This window comes from Enoplosus armatus, chromosome 19 (genome assembly GCF_043641665.1).
Source record: "Enoplosus armatus isolate fEnoArm2 chromosome 19, fEnoArm2.hap1, whole genome shotgun sequence".
Taxonomy (NCBI): Eukaryota; Metazoa; Chordata; class Actinopteri; order Centrarchiformes; family Enoplosidae; genus Enoplosus; species Enoplosus armatus.
In genome coordinates, this window is record NC_092198.1 from 16,506,740 (window position 1) to 16,520,236 (window position 13,497).

Sequence of the window (13,497 nt, forward strand, 5' to 3'; positions counted from 1 at the left end):
ACTGTCTAATGCACATCTCTTCTATTTATATGACCATGATGGGGGTTTCTCTTCTCAGCAGCCATTCATACACAAAACATATGCATGAATGGCACTTGGGGTGACGCGTATTATCACAACACATCTGTTTCTGCATATATTGTCATAGCAGAATGAGGGTGAAAAAGGTCATGACAAACGAGAAAGAAATGAGGTTAGTGAGTGAGAATCATTCTTAGTTGGAAACGGGGTGCTACAGATATCATCAATGTGAGATGCCAGATGATACCTGCAGGAGTGTAGGGGTGAAGGTAGTGAGGGGGTGAGGAGAGAGGCATCAGTGGAGTCTTGTTTCCTGGGAGTTGAAGCGGAGGAGCAGGATTTATGAGGTGGATTCATGAAATGATTTAAGTGGTTTTAAAAGCGGAGAGGTCAAAAGGAAAGCTGGATTTATAATATTTCTAGCTGCTGTTTCTGCACACACTGATTCATAAAGCAAAGAAGCAGCTGTTTGGAAAGTATCCCCGGTATTTAAAATGTTTTTCTTGCATGTGTAGGAGGTTATGAGCGTTTCTTTAAATTGCATCCAAGTTCATACTCCTGTTTTCCTCCCAGGGTGCAGTGTTCCTTGAAGGCATCACCGTGAAAGGCATCACACAGGTCACCACACAACCCAAACTAGGAGAGATCCAAAGAAAGTGTCAGGAGATGGCTGAGTGGGACAGGTAAGAACTGCCCTTTATCCTCCTCATACCCCTCTGGGAAACTGTGTCTGTGTACACATATGTGGGTGTACTGTACTGTGTTGGGAGTGACTCATTCCTCGTAAATCACCCCTTTTTTAGATCTTGACACTTTCAGACAGGCAGCAGAGTCAGGAATAGATTTTTTATTTTTTTTCTGGAGAAATATGCAGCTGCAGCTCTACTGCTGAGTCTCGTCACAGCAGAAGGTCCACGCTGCTGTTTTCACTACCTGCTTTTTCCAAAGTTTTTATTATCCCTGTAGCTGCTTGTTTACAGTTATGTTGACAACATCAAATTAAACCATTTGGGATATTATTCCTAAAAAGGCCTATAAAATGTTAATATGTACTGTAATAAAATACATACAATACATATTTAATTAAGAACACAGAATTCAACCTGAAAGTGAAGCATTTCCGTAAAAAGTTTCCAACAATTTCATATACTTAAAATGAATGTTTTAGTTATTGTTTATCAAACTCTGAGAAACAAACAAATGATTGTATTTATGCTGAATCCATGAATGAATGTATAGGACTAGTGGTATTGCAATAAAATATGGAGCGTGTGCAGCTGCTGGTCTCTCCTAAATGACTTGGGAGACTTCTGGAGCTCTCTTTAATAATTTTGGAGCTAAGACCAAGTCTTGGGAGCGTTTATGCATGGGGTGATTCTTTTTTGACACACTTAGTTTAGTTTTAGACTTTAGTTGAAGTATTTGTGAGGGTTAGGGCATGACCGAGATTAATACTAGAGGCCAGAGTGGTGAGAGCTGGGGGACCAAATGAGTGTCTGTTTGAAACGCAAATATAAGATGTGTGTGTGTGTGTTCCTTCTTGTTGCAGGTCCGGTTTTCCTGGTGCGCAGCCTGTGTCCATGGATAGGCAAAACCTTCGTTTCCTGGAACAGAATCCATACAAAGTCAGCTGGAAGGCCGATGGCACACGGTGGGTCTATTGTTCATTGGTTTTCTTTACAATAGAAGACTCCTCATCCACATATGTCAATGCAGATTGTCGCTCTTTGTGTCTCTGACTGGACCGATTGGCTTCTCTTCTCATTCATCATGCGTCTTTAAGGGTCAATATGTATACGTTGAGTTTGTGCCAGTGGGAGTTGTCCATCAGAGTTCTGTGTATCTGAGGTGCTAATTTACCTTTCTGGCTTGTTGGTGAAGACTGAGAGGAATACTAACTACTAATGACTTCTATTTCTCGTTAGGTCTTTACTGCAGTATCTTCATATAGCTAATCAACCTGAGTGGCCATTGTATAGCAGTGGAGAATTATAACATGGCTTCGCTGATGGAGCCACAGACTGAACAGGATGGCTGTGTCCACAGTGGAATAGGAAATACAATAGAGCACTTTCTCTTTCCTGTCACATTTCGGGGTGAATTTGTTGTTTGCTCTTGTTTTATGGCTCTGTTGCCAAAAGCTGTCGTTGAGGGGGTAAAGAGTATTTTAGTATTCCAGTAGTCTGCTATGAAGCACTGTGTCTCTCGCTGGTGCAAATGTGCAGTGTGCTGGTGAATATTTAATGACTGCAGTCAATTTTACATATCGGTGCTTTAATTTCCTGTTAAGAGTGAGACTAGCAGAGTACAGATTTGGGCCCCTGACAAGGATGCCGCAGATGTGTGTGATTGGCTGCCGTCATCTGCAGATGCTTGAAAGTGTTGTTAGAAAGTTTTGCTCTTTAATTCGTCTACAGAGTGATACTGAGCTCTTCCTCTACTGCCTCGAGCTCTTGTCCTTCACCCCATTTTCCATTCAGCTACTTAAAGAGTCTTTCTTCAGTCATGAGAAACAGAGAGAGACCCACAGTATGAGGTATGAGTCATCCCTCCGCTGCAGGATATGTACCATGTTTAGAATATGATCTACTACTTTCTCTTCAAATATGAACATTAAAGCAGTAAAATACAAAGACGGTAAGAGACTTAACTTATCAGCATACGGCATAAAATCTTCTTTCTAATGATCAAAACAAGAAGTGTGTGTATAGTAAAGAACACCAATTTGCCAATTTCAAAACAAGAAATACATGAAAAATAACATTTCTAATTATTGTTGTTGATTTAGTAATCAGTTTTTATGCAGAAGAAGTGTTTGTGGAGAATCTGTTGATACACAAACCAACAGCATAAGCCATCTGGTCAGTTTGTGCCTTTTTTAAAGCTGAAGGCTGGCAGTATTTTATATTTTTCTTACTGTAAAAAATCCCAAAACAAATATGAAATATCCTGCTACCAAGAAAATAGTCCCCCAAGTGCAGTATTTACTCTTGTTTGAGAAACTTGCTTTGAAAACTACAGTGCCAATTTTCTGAAAATGATCAACCATTAAAACTGAAACTATAGTTTTGTTAGCTGTTTTTAAAGATTCATGTCTCCGGTAGGAACGAGCAGTCTTGGGGCCGAGTGCCACAGACGAGGTAGGGAAGTCAAAGTATTGAGAGATGGACCTCCACGTTTATTGTTTTTTGTCTTTTAATGGAATTTGTTGACTAATATATAGAAACACACAGCCTGTAGTAGTGAATGAATACATGATATTGGTTTTACAGTGTGTGTTTGGATCTGTGACACGACCAGGCCCTACCACCAGAAGTGAAGTAGAGTTTAGTCTCACCAGAACATATTGTGCTTGAGTCTAATTGAGAGAGGCTAATTTATTTATCCTAAGTGTGATTCAATCAGTGCTCTTCGTTTGTGTGTGTGTGTGTGTGTGTTACGTTGGAGATGAGAGGGTCTTGATACACTCCTCCTCCTTCTTTGACCCACTCTTTCTTGAACGCTTGAAACTCTTCAGCTGCAGTCAGATTTGAATTAAACATCACCGTATTTGTCATTATCATACATAATGTTAGTGCTGCCCTAAAAACATGCAACCCTTCCTGTCAGTCGCTGCTTTTCTTCACCACTGAAACTGATTTCCATTTGGGCACCTTTTTGTTGTAGGGGAAACTTGGGGAAACTTCACCAAATCATATAAACAACAGTAAGGTATAACGGCATAGTGTTGTAGCTTCAGTGACTTTTGGAACGTATGCATTCATGTATTTTTTCTGGAGCTGTGAAACAACACTGCATCCCATCTTATCATGAAGAAATGTATGTTTCCTAACTCCTGGTAGAATATCTGCAAGTTCTTGAAGTTTGTTGACACTCCATGACAGAAAGTTGGAGTTGCTATTCATTTCCTCCTGTGTGCAAACAACCTCACCGTATTTACATGGCAAAAGGTTTGAATTGGTAGACTATAAACTTTGATGATTGTCTTCCTGTTTTGTCAGTATGGTGCTCAGCCTCCTGTTGGCGTTTCTCTTTGGTTTCTTTCTGCTTCGAGCTGACAGCGTCATTGTTTTCTTTTATAATTTTTGTCTTGGAAAATTGACACACAGGCTATGCAGTATGTCTGACAAAGGCTATAGGAATGGATGCTGCGCTGTTGATATCCACACATTTGTAGCCTTGCTGTTGTCTGCATGCAGGTAATAAGGTTGTGCTCTCATTTGGGGAAAGCTTGCATTTATAAGAAAAGCAAAGAGTCTTTATTCTGTCCGTCTGCGAGGGACAGCCTGTCCTTGCCTGCTGCTGGTCTGATATTACTTTATTCTCCTGAACTGAGAAATGGATCACAGCTTTTTTTTTTTTAAACATGCCACCGTATTAGTGCCTCGCCTGAACCACTATGTTCTTCCTTTATTCAGAAAATAGCCACATCTTTGGCTTTTGTGTGAAATTGAATTTGCACAAAAGAAGTGATGGTGAGTACAAAAACAAAATCCATCAGATTTTTTTTTTCATGATTAAAATTCTACAGGTGTGGGTCTTCATTAAATCTGGATAATATCTCAGATTGATGGACAACAAATGCCGGCGTTAAAGCCAAGACAGAAGGACGTGGGCTGAGTGGATATAAGCAAACACTATAAAAGTAGACTGATTCCACTTTCAATCACCATTTTCTGGGCTCTATTAATCCTAAAATCTCTCTGATGAATGAAAAGTGAATTCTGAAAAATTGGCTGTAATGTGTGGAGGACATGCAATGCATCAGATAAGATTAATGATTTTTGTACTTTTTTCACAAGATTTATTGATTGCAGTGTGATCTTAATTTGTCATTCTCGTCATGCATCGCATAGACTGTGCAGAGAATTTCTTGTTAAATGAGGCTTTATGTCCTCGGGTTTTCCGCTCATCCATCTCATTCTCATGAACATCATCTCAGGAATGCCTTTAGGGAGTTGTTTCAAGTTTTAAATTGAATTGGGTGATTCCATTGTGCCTTCCACGTCCTACCTCATTCTGAATTTCGAGCGTCATCGGAATCACGTGACTGCAAACAGCTAATCATGATCCTGTGAGTTTCACCTACAGCTCATAGAGCTTTGCATCTAAAAATGCCAGGAGAAGACAAAAACAGCTTTTGTGTAGCTATACGTTTGTATGTGTTTAGCCAATACATCTATGATGATCCTTTATTAATCAGTTCAACAATGTACATTCGCTGGAATCATACATAAGTATGTATCGTCAATATAGTGATGACTTCCATTTAGCCAAATACACTTTATACCTTTTTTTTATTCAATTCCTTCCAAGTGTTCACTGGAAAGACATGTAAAGTGCAACTTCACTGCTTGGTGGAGGCATAAAACTGTGGGGCGGTAAGTCTAGTTAAAACCTGAAATGGATTTTTAATAGGAAATTTGTCTCTTCAAAGTGGTCTGGAAAGATTTTTCTCTTTGCATATTGCCAAAGGTTCTCATTTAAGTATTACATGTTCTAAACCCTTGCAGCTTTCCTTTTGTTGCGTGGGTGAAGATAAGAAAGTTTCCCATTATAATGCGAGTCTTTTTTACTTTTAAAATGAGTAATTTCCTTTTTCATTTCACACAAAAGCAGGAAAAGGTTACAAGGTTAACTTTCAACAACATCCAACGCTCTGAGAGACTTCCTCTCAGTCAAACCTGGATGATTCCCCGCACAACTGCAGCCTCTTCTTATGGCCACCGAGAAATGCATCAACAATTCTGACAGTCTAACTGCCTTGCTCAGACAATAGACAACAGACAATATAGTGACAAAGTGCTGAGCCCACCCCTCTCACCTAAAAATATTATGCAGACCTCCCTGACACACAGACCAGCCAAACAGTGAAAAAACTGTCACTGCCTGCTGTCTGCCAAGAAGGTGGCTTCTAATTGGCTTTGGAAAGACGGCAAAATCATCATCGGATTTGCCAAGAAGGGGAAACATAGGCTGAGTTGGGTTTTTAATCAACTTGTTGTTGAGCCTTCTGTCAGGACTAAATTGGTTTGTGCCCCAGAGATGTAGAGGAGGAGGGAGAAGGGGCCAATTATGTCCTTGGGACTTTAAACAAACAATGCTGCTCAACTTGGACTTTATTAGAGAAATTGGACTTGAGGAAGACTTTGACTTTCTTAACTACCACTTCAGTCACTCATTTAAAGCGAGGGATCAATAATTCACTGTTCCTTTTTGATCTTTTGAGTTGAAGAGAGTTCAACACAGCTGTTTTCTGTTTGTTGGCTGGTAATTTTCAGAGCATTATTCTGTCTGTTATTGAGTCAATGTAAGATGTCTATAACCCAGCTTAGTGGATGGCTTGCACACCACACTGCACCAAAACTCTTCCTTCCTCTTAGGGTAATGTTGTTACTAAAAACTTTGTGCTGCTTATTGCGACTTTGTTGCATCGGTGGCTCCGAATGGGAACGAGAATGAACACGGGACAGATTTCAGCTCACAAAAGTTAGAAATTGTGTACCAGGGAATTTCGAAACTGCATCACGGCACATTTATGTTTACTAGTACACCTGCTCTAAGGCTTTATATCAAAGAAACCACTGGGATGCGACTTGAAAAAGCTATAACGTGGGTTAGCTGAGCTTTGTTGTGCACACACTTACACACTGCTGTCCAGGAGACTTTACTTCTCTATATACTGTACCTTTTTTATTTGTCACTCTTCATTGGCAGAGGAATAGGATAGATTATTTTGATTATGTTATGGTGTGGTTATGGCTAGGTGCGCTTATTAGTTTTTGTGATTTCTCATGAGATTACATGTCAGATTTGAATGATATTGTTCCATCTAAACATGGAAGTTCTCTTGGTTAACAGCAGAGTAGCCGTGTTTGGGATGCTTTCCAATGTAAAACCTAAGTAAGCTACAGAGGTGGGAAGTCAACCACAAGCGCATTTTCCCAAACAACAGTACAAATGTGAGATTTATGCTTTATTGAAAGTGTTTTCAAACAGTATGTTTTTACAAGAGGAAAGACTTAAGGATGAAGACTGAAGTATTGAAGTGCACAGCCGCTTCCCGAAGCTTTTCTATGGGAAGCATTCGGGGCTGTCTCCCACGCAGGGGATGAGAGACACCAGATTTGCTTTTGGGTAAATTAAATGAGACCTTTTAGTAGGGATGAAAATTTTTGTCTGCTGCCGTGATTTGAAGTCAAGACAGGTGTTGGTTTTATCAAAGAAGAAAAATCTTGCCAGCAGCTTTCACAAAACTATCGAATAGTTTCTTTATGAGTAAATGTTCCTGTATAGTTAAACATTTACAGGAAAGCACCTCATCAAACAGAGGAATATAGTATGTGCCGTAATATACTGATATTTTTGTTTTGGCTCTTAACTCTCGTATTAAAAGAAATCCACCCAGCCTCTCTGGGTATAACAGAGGAGTCCTGCCCGTTGACGTACCACTAATGATGTGCAAAACTGCTGGATCTGATCTAAGGCCTCCCCTGGAGCTCAGCTGCTGTCAGTCATGCCGCCGGACTAGACCGGCAAAGTCGACACAATGGCCGTCTGTGCCTCATTAGGGCTAAAGTGCTTGGGGGACAGGGCTCGGGATGAGATAAAATCTGAGGCTCGCAGCACCCATCAGAGGAGCGGAGCGGAAAGGAAGGAGCAGGCGGGGAGGGACGCTCGCTTGTGTGACAAAAGGCATATTAGATTGAATATTTTCCGATTGGTCGTGGAAAGAGAAGACCGTGGCTGCTGCTACTGTAACTTCAGAGAGGGAGGTGGAGATGAATATGGTGAACCAGTGATGAAGGAGAGGACCTCTGGGAGTTACACAGCACTAATGGTCTCCCTCTGCTTTCTTCTGAACATACTTGACAGTGTTAGCCATGGCTAACTGGCCAATTAGACAGCAGGGGAACCACTTCAGCTCAGTGCAGACCTGTTGTGTCCTCACTGCTTGACAGATCTGCTCTGTTGTGACACTTTGCCGACTGTATGTGTTTGATCTTCTCAGACACCAGTCCCTTTCTCAGATGAAAAGCTATCATCCCTTTGCACTCAAGGATCTTCCTAACTGTGGGAGTCAGCATTTGCCTAAACCGAGCCATCCAGGCATTTCCTGTTCCCTTTTCTTACTGAGTGCAGTCTTCATAGCCTTTACGTCTTTCTAATTCCTTCATTGTGTCCACTCCCACCCCGAAAATGTAAGCGCAGCTATATCTGGCCCACTCACCATTTTTTTTTTTCCTTCTCCTCCCACATTTTTTGTTTTTCCCTGCAGTTTCCACAAGACTTTTGGATGACCCTGATTTATATCTTTAGGCTAGTGTTTTGTTGCTCTCTCCTGTCATGACTGGAGGGGGAGGGGGGTCAAACTCATCGCTAGAGTTTTCCACCGATCTCTTTTAACTGAACAGTACGTTGAGGGTTACGATTACCACTTTCCTTGGCCAGTCTGCTTGAGAAGCATTTGAGTATAATGGAAATAATTATGTTATATGTCTAGTTTCTCATCCCCCTTGAAAACAAAAGTCCTCATTGAAATGATCACCGACTAACTGTAAAGGGAGTGCCGTCTACCGATGCTCTTATCCCTGGAGGTACAAAAAAAGCAGAGCATTTATCAAAGACGGGAGCTTTTTGGGAAGCTGATGGTTTTCTCTTCTCATCCCCACCCAACTTCACTTGGTATTGCAACAGTAACTACATATTCACTGCCATTTTGAAAAATTGTGCTGTCAAATCAGCCACCGGAAGTAGTAATTCCTTCAGAACTCAATAGTAATGTTTGCCTCAAAAATGATTGCACTTTCAAAGCACAGATACGTGTCTTCTTGTACAAAAACTTAGATTTATAGGTTTTTATTCCCCTTCAAGATTTGTATTTGAGGTTTTCTGTCATTTATGGGTTGTACCCTGTAAGATATTAGAAGCCATTTGAAATTTCTTTCCATATGAGAACCCAAATTGCAGCCTCATATTCAAACTTTGTCTTGATATTTTTATTGATTCTCAAACATCATTTGGGTCATTACGCCCCTCTGCGGACCCTACTTTAGCTCATGTATTTAACATGCTGCTTTTTGGCTTAGAGAAGTTAAATTGTGATACTTTACTAGAGCTGAAACAAAAATGGCAACTATTCTGATAACTGATTCATTGTTTAGACTGTTTTTCAAGCAAAAATATCAAACATTCTCTGGTCCCAGCTCCTCCAGCGTAAGGATTTATATTGTAGCATTGTAAATTGAACAACATTTTATAGACTAAAGGATTAATCTATTAATAGAGAAAATATTCAGCAGATTAATTGAAAACATCGAAAGTTGCAGCCTTTTAGTATAAAATTTGAAGACTGTATTTATCTTTTGGTACGACCCTCCTAAAAAGTGCAATTCTGCCTTCAGATTTTGTCAACGGGTGTAGTATTCTGCACACACACTCATCCTTGGCAGCTTGTCAATTTTCCCACTTTGAACCAGGTGGTATTGATGGCATATTTATTACATCTAATCCCTTTGTGAGAATGGTGGAGCGTCACAGCAGGTATCAGAAATGCATAGCTTTGTCAGTGGGGAAGTCATTAATCTCAAATCCATCTCTGCCGTCAGACATCCCTTCAGTCTGTGTTCCCTCCTGAGTTTGTCATCAAAGCTTTCTACCTATTTTCATGACATAAATTCCTTAATGTGTTAAAGGTACAAGATAATTAGCCTCGCTTTTCAGCGGCATTGATTGGGATACTTAACCTTTGGAAACAGCAGGACTGCAGTTGCTCATTAGGACATTAGTTCATCCTGCTTTATTCACCACTTGGTATTTTGTGTTAAAGAGCAGCAGGCAACCCGCAAAGTGTAATTGGGTTCATAAGAGACGTATAATGAAGCCACCAGATGGCTAAAAATTTACATTTTTAAATAGTTTGGGCTTTAATAGACATTTTTGCTTATTTTCTGACATCTTTAACTAAACAATTGAAAGCCCAGAGCCCGAAGCTTACGGCCGAGTTTAATGGTAAATGATATGTTCATATTAAGTCTGTCTCAAAACACTCACATGCCCATATGTACATTGGGACCTACAGTTCTGTGGTTATGCAGTGTACGCTAATACTACAAAAGCACATGCTGACAGTCATTGTACCCAAATATATCTATTATTATTTTGAGTTTCCATATAATTTTCAGAGTAAAAGAAATGTCTGCATCCCAGTAAATTACTGCATTAACAAAGCAGTTGGATGCTGATCTTTCAGCGGTGAATGCTTACTGTTACAGCTGAAGACAATTGTGGAGGATAACACAAAGGCAACAATGGTGCCTGTGTTTTTGGGTGTGGTTCATCTTTTCAGCCCGTCGCTGGGAACCAACAGAAGGGAGGATCAAGGATTTTGTCTGTTTGCTCTCCCTCACTTGAATTTTCCTATAATGTCTGCCAAGTCAGGGATGAGCCGACTCTGTTGATCAAACAATAAACATTCGGTATGAACGCTTTGCTTGCGCTCGTGCATCTCTGGATATTATTCAGGAGTATTATATTTTGTCACCAAACTTGTATATTTTGCTGTTTAGAATTACACATAATGTGACATATGACCGGGACTTATATAATGATGACTTTTATAAATGTAAGAACTAATAAACAAACTGAACTGCAAGTAACTCATCTAGCGTGGTTTAATTTAGCCCCAGTCAAACTGAAACATTACATCATATGCCACATATGAGGCTAGAGAAGGATGATTGCTTGAAATTGTAATTTGGTTTCAAATGACTTAGACTCTTTTATATTATAACAGATCAGCTCACATGGAATGAGAGCTGTTAACAGATGACTTTTACAGCTCACACTTCCAGAGAAGATTATGCCTCCAAGTAGAAAATTTGAGCTCACACCTGAAGTGTGCACTCGTGTTGTTTCCCGCCGCTGTAGTGTTTCTGAGAGTGGAGATGGTGGTATAAGGCTGATAGGTGAAGTGTAAGGGTCTTAATGCCTGTGCTTCATGCTCCAGCAACCTGGCACACCTGCGTGCATAATGTAGAGGAAGAGTGGAGTCAAATTAATACCAGCCAAATGCTCCTATCGTGACCCACGCTGGTAAACTGGCCTTTTTTGACAGCTATTTAAACAGTCGAACAGTCGCTGCTCTCAACTTTTTGAATCTCCCAGTCGAGGTCACTCGTGGATGAAAAAGTAATTTTCCAGCAATATCCTGTCTCTCTATTGGTTCAACTTCATTTGACTTTTACTTAAGCCAAAACAGGGAAATATACAGAATAAAATGGCCAAAATAACAGTAAAACCCTTTCGGTGTAATTCAATCTAATCCAATAAAACTACAAGGTATAAGCCCAACAATGAGCGTCTTAACAAAATATATAACATTTAAATATATCAATCATAATATATATGGTAGAACTACTCCAATGGATTACATTTGTTTAGTCAAAGGGATTGTAAAGGTGCTAATGATTGCTGCAGAGTGTTCTTTCAGTAGTTTGTTTTATTGTTATACTCCTGCAGAAGTTGAATTGGAGAGAGACTGTGGAAATTACTTTTAGTTTTTTATGTTTGCTTCCAACTCTTTATCTCACCTGCAAAGGCTGGCCGTGGATTAGTTGAGCTTCGTGCTCATGCAAACAAATTACCCAGCCACTGGTGATGTATGCAATTTGGAGATAGAGTAATCTCCTACAAGTAAAGGCTTTTTTTTGTTTTGGTGCAAGGCAACCAGGGACGATTGTAATGGAAAAGAGAATTCGTTTGCAATTCATGGTGAAAGTTGGTTGTGATGTGTGTGTTTTTTGCCGAGGCAAAAATGCTTTCTGGTTGCAAAGATAGTTCCCATAAAGCACAGCTACAGTAGATAAAAGGAAAAGTGGTTGTTTTGGTAATGTGTTGTAATTAGCAGGTATGTGTTTGGTGATCTCTCTTCTTTATATAAAAGCTCTCACGCATTCACCTTTTTGTTTAATTTGAATTGAAGACAACCAATTTGCACATTGGAGAAAAACACAGTCTTTTGTAGTGCTGAGCAAAACCAAAATCTCAAGTGTTGTTTCTCTACGCTCAAAGCAATTCAGTTTTAAAGTATGATTACCATATTAAGTCCTCCACATGAAATAATGAAAGAAAATGATAGGCAGCATTGTTTGTCTGGAGGAAAAAATAAGTGAAGCAGAGCAATGCTTCAGCTATCAAGTGTCACAGGGGTCATAGGGATGATAATCCCAAAGAAAACAATCCAACATACTGGGACTGAAATGGAGACATTCTGCATGTTGAATTAATTATACAAAATGCAGGTGACCACCTGTGCAGTATTTGTACATTCCAGTTCAGATAACATGCTGTAGTAGAGGTCCTCGACAGACTGCTATGATTCGTAAGGCGAGGGTCTCTTGTACTGTAGAACAAGGGAATCGTCAGTGAAGAATCGCATGTAACGCAACTGTCCTTGAGTCAGTACAGCAAAGGGAAAAACACAGTAAATCTTGTAGTTAATGACAGATTTTGAAAACCACATTTGAAGCACTTGATATCATATTTTCTATTTCCCGCCAAAGTTTGAAGTTTGTGTTGTTCTGTCACCCATGAAAATACTTCCTAGAGACTAGCAAAGACTAGTAGGAAGACAACAAACATGATTTTTAGTCATGAATTCCAATTTAAATGTATCCATTGTACATTATTTAAAATAAAAACATGATTACCTCACTAGCGGTAATGCTAGCTCGTAACGATCCATCGAGAGTCTCTCTTAATGCTGTGACCGGCACAAATACAACTTGCCACCTTGTGATTACCATTACTTAATGCTTCACCCTCTCCTCCCGCAGGTACATGATGTTGATCAACGGAAAAAATGAAGTGTTCATGATCGACAGAGACAACACGATCTTCCACATGGCGAACCTAGAGTTTCCTTTCCGGAAGGATCCACGCGTCCACTTAGCAAATACTCTATTGGATGGGGTGAGTTATTATTCTTCCTAATACTTTCTTTTGGATTGTTGTGTATTGTTCCATGCTGGCTTCTCTTTTTGCTTCCTGAAAAATCCCATAAGGTGAGGTTTCTGTCCTGATTGGAGTTGCATGTCCCCTCCATCTCCAGCCTTGTAACGTTCCCATCCTGCCCCTGCTGCTCAGTCTTGCAGGTAATTGACATCCGTTGCCAAACCACAGGTGAAAGAAGAGCAGGTTTCAGTCTGATGGTAGAGCCTTTCAAAGGCGGCTGACAGGAAAATGATCATCCATGTCCTGGAGGAATAGCTAATGAAATACTTTGCAGTTTTCTGTCATTGTTGCCTCTCTGTTCCACACCGTGTTGTGTTGTGACGCTCAGCAGTGTGGTGGCGGGGGTCATTGCCTTATCCTCACCCTGTAATATCAGGCTCAGGCTTTTATTGGCATGTTTGTGCTGTTTAGGTCACAAAGGTCCCAGCTCTCCCCAGCAGCAGGTGCACATGCACGAGCCAT

At 40.2% G+C, this 13,497-nt stretch overlaps 1 protein-coding gene across 2 annotated transcripts in view; it reads left to right on the top strand.

Moving 5' to 3' along the window:
* The window catches only part of rngtt (RNA guanylyltransferase and 5'-phosphatase), a 72,968-nt gene that overhangs the window by 9,034 nt on the left and 50,437 nt on the right, over nucleotides 1–13,497 (top strand). For both annotated transcript variants that reach the window (XM_070925820.1, XM_070925821.1), the window contains exons 7-9: nucleotides 595–704; nucleotides 1,571–1,672; nucleotides 12,858–12,993. In XM_070925820.1, coding sequence (XP_070781921.1) covers nucleotides 595–704; nucleotides 1,571–1,672; nucleotides 12,858–12,993 — 348 coding nt within the window. The remainder of the gene's footprint in view (nucleotides 1–594; nucleotides 705–1,570; nucleotides 1,673–12,857; nucleotides 12,994–13,497) is intronic.